The following is an 8,232-nucleotide window of genomic DNA, read 5'->3' on the forward strand; positions in this document are numbered from 1 at the left end:
GCGCCCAGGTCCACGGCCCACCAGGGCTGCCGCTCGCGCCGCGTGTGGCTGCAGGAGCCGCGCTGCCAGACGCCGTCGCGGTTGCCGTCCACCGCCTTGGCCGCCGCGCCGGAGCTCGCCGCCGTGGAGGACTGCGTCGCCCACTGCTCCCGCGCCACGTTGGGGGCTGCGAAGGCGCCGGGCGGAGGGAGGTGGGTGCCGGGGCCGGACGGGGAGATGCACCGGCACGGCACCGGTCCGTGCTCACCTCCGGGCGGCGGGGCGCAGCCCTGCAGCAGCACCTCCACCTCGCACAGCGCCAGCGCGGCCGTCCGCCCCGGCAGCAGCACCGAGACGTAGCGGCCGCGCAACCCGTGGCAGCACACGGTGCTCAGCGAGCCGGGGCCGGCGTCCGTGATGATGCCGCAGCTGCAAAGCGCAGGGAGTCGCTGAGACCGGGGGACGGCACGGGTGACCCCGTCCTGCCGGCGGGGACCGGGGCGGCACGGGGACAGGGATGGGGGAGCTGCCGCTCACACGCCGTGCCGCCGGCCCCGGGCGTCCGGCGAGTCGCCCACGCGGACCTCGGCGCCCTTGAGCTGCTCCCAGCAGCAGTCGCGGCGGTTCTGCACCAGCACGGCGTAGACGGCGCGCCGGGCGCCCAGGTCCACCCGCCACCAGGGCTCCGGCTCCTCCAGCGTGTGGGCGCAGGAGCCCCGCGCCCAGTCGCCGTCGCGGCTGCCGTCCACCGCGTTGCCGGCGCCGCTGGCGGCGTCCAGCACGGACGACTGGGCGGCCGGGCGGCCCAGCGCCGCGTTGGGGGCTGCGGGCGCGGGGAGTCAGAGGTGGGTCCCCCCCAAACAGGGCGCCCAGGGGGAGGCAGCTCCGCTTGGAGGGTTCTCACCCACCTCGGGGTGGAGTGCAGATTTGGGGGGTGCACCCCGGCTCCCACCAAGGGGTCCGAAGGGAAGAGGGTGGCAGCAAGGGGTTGCAGCGAGGGATTGCAGCAAGGGGGTGCAGCATGGGGTTGCAGCGAGGAGTTGCAGCGAGGGGGCACAGTGAGGGGGTGCAGCGAGGAGGTATAGCGAGGGATTGCAGCATGGGGTTGCAGCAAGTGGGTGCAGTGAGGGATTGCAGCGAGGGGTTGTGGTGAGGGATTGCAGCGAGGAGGTGCAGCGAGGGGTTGCAGCAAGGGATTGCAGCGAGGGGATGCAGTGAGGGGGTGCAGCGAGGGATTGCAGTGATGAGGCTGCAGCGAGGGATTGCAGCGAGTGGGTGCAGCGAGGGATTGCAGCGAGGGGGAGTGGCGAGGGGTTGTAGCGAAGGATTGCAGCAAGGGGTTGCAGCGAGGGGTTGCAGCGAGGGGACACAGAGGGGGTGCAGCGAGGAGGTATAGCAAGGGATTGCAGCATGGGGTTGCAGCGAGTGGGTGCAGTGAGGGATTGCAGTGAGGGATTGCAGCGAGGGGTTGAAGCGAGGGGGTGCGGCGAGGGGTTGTGGTGAGGGATTGCAGTGAGGGATTGCAGCAAGGGGACGTAGCGAGGGGTTGTGAGGGATTGCAGCAAGGGATTGCAGCATGGGGTTGCAGCGAGTGGGTGCAGTGAGGGGCTGCAGCGAGGGGGTGCAGCAAGGGATTGCAGCAAGGGGTTGCAGCGAGGGGGGGGGTGCAGCATGGGGTTGCATTGAGGGGGTGCATCGAGGGGTTTCAGCGAGGGATTGCAGCGAGGGGTTGCAGCAAGGGGATGCAGTGAGGGGGTGCAGCAAGGGATTGCAGCGAGTGGGTGCAGCAAGGGGTTGCAGCGCAGGGGCGCAGCACAGGGCCCGGCGCCCGTTCCCCCCCCCCTCACCGCCGGGCAGCGGGGCGCAGCCCTCCTCCAGCACCTCGACCTCGCAGAGGCTCAGCCGCTCCTCGCGCCCCGGCACGGCGATGGAGACGTAGCGGCCCCGCAGCCCCCGGCAGCACACGGTGCTGGTGGAGCCGGGGCCGGTGTCCGTGATGGTGCCGCAGCTGCGCAGAGCCGGCCCGAGGCCGGGGTGAGGGCGCCGGCCGGGGCAGGGGAGGGGACACGCGGGTCCCCGCCAGGCGCCTGCCGCGGCACTCACACGGGGTTGCCGGTGCCGTGGGCGGCAAGCGAGTCGCCGACGTGCACCCGGGCGCCCTTGAGCCGGTGCCAGCAGCAGTCCAGGCGGTTCCTCACCACCACGGCGGCCACGGCGCGCCGGCGGCCCAGGTCCACGGTCCACCAGGGCTCGGGCTCCCGTGCCGTCTGCGAGCAGGAGCCCTGGCGCCAGGCGCCGTCGCGGTGGCCGTCCACGGCGTTGGCGGCGGCGCCGGCCCGGGGCGCCGTGGACGACTGGGCCGCCGGGCGCCGCAGCGCCAGGTTGGGGGCTGCGGGGCCGCGGCGGCGATGCCGAGTGTCACCCCCGAGCCTCGGAGCGGCGAGTTTGGGACCTCCCCGCTCCCGTTTCCCCGCAGAGTTGCGGGAAACGCGGCGTCCCCGGCGCCGGCGTCCTTACCGCCGGGCGGCGGGACGCAGCTCCGCGCCGTCACCTCCACTTCGCACAGCGCCAGCGCGTCAACGCGGCCGGGGATGACGACGGAGACGTAGCGGCCCGGCAGCCCCCGGCAGCACACGGTGCTGGCGGAGCCGGGGCCGGCGTCGAGGACGGCGCCGCAGCTGCGGGGGCGGCAGCGGCGGCGCGTCAGCGGGGGACCCGCCGCGCCGTTCGAGGGACGGACGGACAGACGGACGGACGGACGGACAGACGGCACTCACAGCGGGTTGCGCTTGCCGCCGTCGGCCGGCGAGTCGCCCACGTGCACCTGGGCGCCCACCAGGCTCTGCCAGCAGCAGTCGCGGCGGTTGGCGAGGGTGACGGCGTGCACGGCGCGCCGGCGGCCCAGGTCCACCCGCCACCAGGGCTCCGGCTGCTGCTCCGTGCGCGAGCAGGAGCCCCGCTCCCAGTCGCCGTCACCGTCCACGGCGTTGGCCGCCAGGCTGCGGCCATCCAGGGTGGACGACTGGGCGGCCGGGCGGCCCCGCGCCGCGTTGGGGGCTGCGGGCGCGGAGGCGTCAGGCGCTGCCCGGCGCGGTCCCCCCCCGCAGCGTCCCCGTCCCCGCTCACCTCCCGGCGGCGGGGCGCAGCCCTGCAGCAGCACCTCCACCTCGCACAGCGCCAGCGCGGCCGTCCGCCCCGGCAGCAGCACCGAGACGTAGCGGCCCCGCAGCCCGTGGCAGCACACGGCGCTCAGCGAGCCGGGGCCGGCGTCGGCGATGGTGCCGCAGCTGCCGAGGGCGAGGGAGGCCATCAGGACAAGGCGGAGGGCGCCCAGCGCCATGCACCGTNGCCCGCGCCTTCCCCCACGTCCAGCTCCCGCCCCGCGCCGTGCGGGAGGCCCAGGTGAGCGGCCGCGGGGGCGCGGGACACCCCGGGAATGTGGGGCACCCTGGGGATGCTGCGGGGATGCAGGACGCCCCATGGCATGGGGGATCGTGGGGACATGGGGCACCCTGGGGATGCAGGATGCTGCAGGGATGCAGGACGCCCCATGGCATGGGGGATCGTGGGGACATGGGGCACCCTGGGGATGCAGGATGCTGCGGGGATGCAGGACGCGCCACGGCATGGGGGATCGTGGGGACACAGGACACCCTGGGGATGCGGGATGCTCCGGGGATGCAGGATGCTCGCAGGGAACGTGCATGCCCCGCGCAGTGTTTGCTCCTCTCTCGGGGGTTTTAATGCTCCGGAAAAACTGCTTCCAAGCTCCCGGCGAGCGCCACGCCGAGCTCGGCAGCGCCGAGAAACCAGCAGCTCAGTCGCGAGCTGGCCAAAAGAGAAAGGAAAAAGAAATGGGAGGCGAAGCGAAGGAGCCGGGTGCCCGGGGCCCCTTCACCAGCCCGGCGAGGTGCCGTAGACCTCGACCTCGCAGAGCGCCAGCTGCTCCTCCCGGCCGGGAATGCTGACGGAGACGTAGCGGCCCTGCAGCCCCTCGCAGCACACGGTGCTCAGCGACCCGGGCCCCGCGTCCGTGATGACGCCGCAGCTGCCGAGGGGAGAGAAGAGGGACGGCGGCGTCGGCGCCAGCGCCCGGGGAAGGGGGCCGGCGGCAGGCGCCGGAGGGGATGCGGGATGCTCGGGACTAGCGGCGCCGGCTCACACGGGGTTGCTGCTGGCACGCTCGCCGGCGGCGTCGCCGACGTGCACCTGGGCGCCCTGCAGCTGCTCCCAGCAGCAGTCGCGGCGGTTCTGCACCAGCACGGCGGCCACGGCGTGCCGGGCGCCCAGGTCCACGGCCCACCAGGGCTCGGGCTCCTCCAGGGTGCGGGCGCAGGAGCCGTGCGGCCAGGCGCCGTCGCGGTTGCCGTCCACCGCGTTGGCGGCGATGCTGCGGTTGGGGAAGACGGAGGACTGGGATGCCGGGCGCCCCAGGGCCGCGTTGTAGGCTGCGGGCAGAGGGGGCCATCACCGGGGCGTCTGGGCACCACCCTTCCCAGGGATACAGGTGCCACGGCGGGCTCTCACCTGCCGGCGGCGGGACGCAGCCCTGCACGGCCCCACGCTGCCCGAGTGCCCCGCTCAGCGCCAGCGGCAGCAGCAGGCGCCAGGGCAGGGCCATGCCGGCGCGGCCTGCGGACGGAGGGGACCCGGCGTCACCCGGCGTCACCCGGATGCCGGCTCCCCTCCTCTCCGTCCCCCTCGGGCTCTGCTGTCCCGGCGCCGATTTACTGTGGGGGGAAGGCGCAACGGCTCCGGCTCTGCTCCCTTCCCGGACCTCAGCGCACCTGTGAATTCGGTACAAACCGCATTTCCCCAGCTCATCGCTGCTGGTTTTAGGGTTTCTACGACATCCCCGTACGCCAAATCACGCGCATCCCTTCCACACTTGCCTGGGCCCCCCCTTGCAGGGCTTTTTTGATTAAAAATCAAGAGAAAATGATACCCTGGATCTAAAGCTAGGGCATAACTGCAAGGAGACCATGCCGGGGGATAGGAGACCTCACCCACACGCTGCCTCTTCTCAGCCGAAAGCACCGTGGGGCTGCGGCTCCTCTGCCAAGCCGGGAGCAGCAGCCGGCCGCTCCGGCGGGCCAGGCAGGAAAACGCTGCCGGTGGGAGGATGAGCGGGACCCGCCGGCTCCCGCCGCCGGCCCTCGGCTTTTACGGCAGGCGCCGCCGGCAGCTGGGACGTCCCGCGGGGCTGGTGCGGGCCGAAGAGGAGGAGGGACTTGGCGCCCCGGGGATCCAGCCCGGAGCGGTGCCGCAGGCAGCCGGGTTAATGTTTAAAAGGCCGCTGGCACGGAGGCCTGGCCGCTCTCTCCGGGGATGCCGGTGGGAAACTGCCTTTAATTCCCAAGAAGTGATGGGGACCAGCGGTGGAGCCCGGTGGGGGTCCCGGGGCAGCGGGGCCCCTCCACTCCCACCTGCAGCAGCCCCAGCTCCGGGCACGCTGAGAACGGGCGAGCTCAGAGCCTGCACAGAGGCACCAAGCCGGCTTCGGCTCCCACCTCGGCATCTCCCGCGCGCCGGACCTGGAAGCGGGCTCTCCGGGAGGCAGGAGCAGCGCGGACACGGATGGAGAGAAAGCAGGCAGGTTCGTTGAACGCACGCTTTAATCGCGGACGCAGCTAAACCGCGGCCGCTCTTCTCCTTCCCGCGAATCCGCGCGCCCCGGCCCATCAGCTCCCGGCGGGAAAGGCCTTGGCGGCGTAGAGCAAGGCGAGGAGGCAGAGGGCGAGGAAGCAGCAGAAGCCGCCGGGGAAGCCGAGCTGCTCCACGACGCCGCCCGCCACGGTGCTGAACGCCAGCTTGCCCAGCACCTCCAGCGTGGCCAGGAAGCTGTAGTGGGTGGCCTGCGAGAGCGACGGCGCGGTCGAGCACGCGGGCGGCACCGAGCCCACCGCGCGCCCCACCGTTGCTCGCAGTCCCATCCCCCAGGACGGCTTGTCCGGAGGAGCCCGGACAAAGCTCGGTGCTTAGGGGGACGGGATGGTGCGGGGAGAGCGAGGAGGACCAGGGTTGGGTTCTCCAACACAGGGGCAGAGTCACGGTCCTGAGTTAAATTAAATTTCCCTTTCACCTCGATCATCCATGTAAGGTTGATATTTCCACGAGGAACCAGTCTGGCTCCAAACCAGCCCGGATCAAGGAGGAAATTTAGTTTAACCGAGGACCGTGACTCTGCCCCAGGTACCTGAATGCTCGCGTCCGCCCCCTGCGTGCACCGCATCATGGCGCTGAACGTCAGCGTGGTGACGGTCCCGGCGAAGAGGTGCTGGGCGCAGTCGCTCAGGACTGCGGCGGCTGCAAGAGAAATGCACGAGCCGTCCTACCCCGTTGCGCCCTGCAGGTGGGATGGATCCGAGGTGCCGGGCTGGCCTAAGGGACAACCCGCCGCTCCGCTGCCATCCCGAACCAAAGCACGGGAGCAAGCGACTGCTAAGCGCTTCTCCAGCAGGAGTTTCACCTCCCTCCAAGCCCAAAGGGCTAAAGGAGCTGGGGAAGCTTTGGAACGGGGCTGGCACACCCGTGGCACGGTCGTGGCTAGCTCCCGGGAATCCCACACGGCCGGGGAACCCCCGGGACTGCCCCGGGGAAGCTCATCCCGACTCGGACCATCCTGCAGCGGCGACGGCGAGAGGCGTTTGCTGCCGCGAAGTAACGGGCTAAGCCGAATTGCTGAGCTACGGTTACGGCACGAGCAAACCTGAGCGGGTCGGGGCAGGGGGCAAAGGCTTCGTCTCCCACCCGCCGGCTTCCTTGCGAGGAGACGGGAAGCTCAAGAGACACTTGGGTTTTTTAACCGTTTTTCAGAAAGGTGATGGAGCATCGCGAGCACGACGGGATGGGCGGCTGCGTGAGGGGCTGCTCTGAAACGGGGCTGCGCGGAGGTGCCGGGCTGGCACCCCCGCCAAAGGGCTCGATGCCCCCCCCCCCCGCCGAGCAAGGGCTGGCTGTGGAGAGGCCATTCCCAGAGGGAAGAGGCTGTTCCCGGAGAGGCCGCCCGGCTCCTTTCTGCACGTTCAAAGCGGAGCCTGGCTGGAGCCTGCTCACCGGAGCGGCTCAGGCACGTCGTGTCCCGACTCCCCCCAGCAAGCGACCTGGATGCCTGCTGAGATAACTCAGCTCAGCCTTAAGCTACGAGGCCGAGGAGAACCGGAGAAAACCAGGGAGCCTCCGACCGCCGAGAACAATGCTGGGGAAAACAACGCGCCGTCCCGGGACTGCTGCCCAAAGCGGAGAGGCGCGACAGCGGCCAGAGCCCCGACGGAGAGGGAATTCAAGCAACCTGAACGTCCCCGTTGGAAACGATTAAGCTATCGCAAGGAACGTTGAAGAAAAAAAGCACGGAACAGGGAATGCTTCGGGAGCCCGTGGCCCGGATGGGGACCCCGCGGCGCTCGGCTCACCCCTGTAAGCGAAGACGCCTCCGCGGTAGGCGAACACCAGCAGGGTCTGCAGGCTCAGGCTGCAGAAGCGCAGCAGCAGGAAGGTCTTGAGCAGGGACAGGGGCGGCCTGCGGGGAGAAAGCGCCGCCGGGCCGGGCTCAGCGGGCGCCGGCGGCTCGGCGCAGCCGGGGCACGGGGCCGGCGGCCGGTGCCCACCTCCGCGCGGCCACCAGCTCGCCGCCCAGCAGGGAGCCGGCCACGGAGAAGCCGGCGGCCACGGCGCTGTTCCAGAAGCCCAGCTGCCGCGCCGTGAAGCCGCGCTCCAGCAGGAAGAGGGGGAACACGCTGCCGGCGCCCTGCTCGCCTGCGAGGGGAAGGGGCACGGTGAGCCGAGCCACGGCGGGGAGCCTGCTGCCGCCACCGCCGCCGAGCCGCCCCGCCGGGCACCCACCGAGCTTGTAGAGGAGGACGAAGCCGGCCATGGCGGCGGTGCCAGGCGCCCGCAGCAGCTCCCGCAGGAGGCGTGCGGGTCGGAGGCTCGACGCCGGCGGTGGGCGCCGCGGGGCGAGCCGCAGCTCGGGCGCCCTCCAGACGTAGAGGGCGGCCAGGCTGTAGGCGGCGGCGGCCAGCAGGGCGCCGCCCGTCAGGTACAGCGTCTTCTTCCACCAGGAGTCGGAGCCCAGCGCCGCCATGGTGCCGCCGGCGGCGGGCAGCGGGAAGGCGACCACGTCCCCCCCATACAGGGCGTGCGGCGGCTCCTCGGGGCCCGCGCACCAGCCCAGCGCCAGGCTGCGGTTGCGGCTCAGGTCCGCCACGCAGGAGCGCGGCGCGGCCAGCCCGACCCCCCAGGGCATGCTGCGCC

At 71.7% G+C, this 8,232-nt stretch overlaps 2 protein-coding genes across 2 annotated transcripts in view; both read right to left on the reverse strand.

Annotated features, from left to right (window-relative positions):
• Positions 1-4,600, reverse strand: part of GPT (glutamic--pyruvic transaminase) — a gene marked incomplete at its 3' end in the record, with an annotated part of 11,442 nt that extends 6,842 nt beyond the window's left edge. Inside the window, exons 1-10 of the mRNA XM_026055113.1 lie at positions 4,507-4,600; positions 4,142-4,427; positions 3,878-4,027; positions 3,106-3,266; positions 2,757-3,036; positions 2,497-2,657; positions 2,083-2,368; positions 1,827-1,987; positions 517-802; positions 248-408 (exon numbers count right to left, since the gene is read on the reverse strand). Coding sequence (XP_025910898.1) covers positions 248-408; positions 517-802; positions 1,827-1,987; positions 2,083-2,368; positions 2,497-2,657; positions 2,757-3,036; positions 3,106-3,266; positions 3,878-4,027; positions 4,142-4,427; positions 4,507-4,600 — 2,026 coding nt within the window. The remainder of the gene's footprint in view (positions 1-247; positions 409-516; positions 803-1,826; positions 1,988-2,082; positions 2,369-2,496; positions 2,658-2,756; positions 3,037-3,105; positions 3,267-3,877; positions 4,028-4,141; positions 4,428-4,506) is intronic.
• Positions 4,601-5,582: 982 nt separating this feature from the next.
• On the reverse strand, positions 5,583-8,224 carry MFSD3 (major facilitator superfamily domain containing 3). Its single transcript, XM_026055114.1, has 5 exons — positions 7,822-8,224; positions 7,587-7,734; positions 7,392-7,498; positions 6,176-6,285; positions 5,583-5,834 (listed from the first exon to the last, which is right to left on the reverse strand). The coding sequence occupies exons 1-5, from the start codon at positions 8,222-8,224 to the stop codon at positions 5,661-5,663; spliced, it is 942 nt and encodes a 313-aa protein (XP_025910899.1). The 3' UTR covers positions 5,583-5,660.
• Between the last annotated feature and the right edge of the window lie 8 nt (positions 8,225-8,232).

Source organism: Apteryx rowi, unplaced genomic scaffold, assembly GCF_003343035.1.
Source record: "Apteryx rowi isolate R43461 unplaced genomic scaffold, aptRow1 scaffold_988, whole genome shotgun sequence".
Taxonomy (NCBI): Eukaryota; Metazoa; Chordata; class Aves; order Apterygiformes; family Apterygidae; genus Apteryx; species Apteryx rowi.

What these genes read in the sequence shown, in the direction of transcription:
- MFSD3 (XM_026055114.1), bottom strand. Translation starts at nt 8,224, where the DNA reads ATGCCCTGGGGGGTCGGGCTGGCCGCGCCGCGCTCCTGCGTGGCGGAC. An exon ending in CGTCCTCCTCTACAAGCTCG is followed by an intron (nt 7,735 to 7,821) that starts GTGGGTGCCCGG and finishes TTCCCCTCGCAG; the next exon opens with GCGAGCAGGGCGCCGGCAGC. An exon ending in AGGCGTCTTCGCTTACAGGG is followed by an intron (nt 6,286 to 7,391) that starts GTGAGCCGAGCG and finishes TTTCTCTTGCAG; the next exon opens with CCGCCGCAGTCCTGAGCGAC.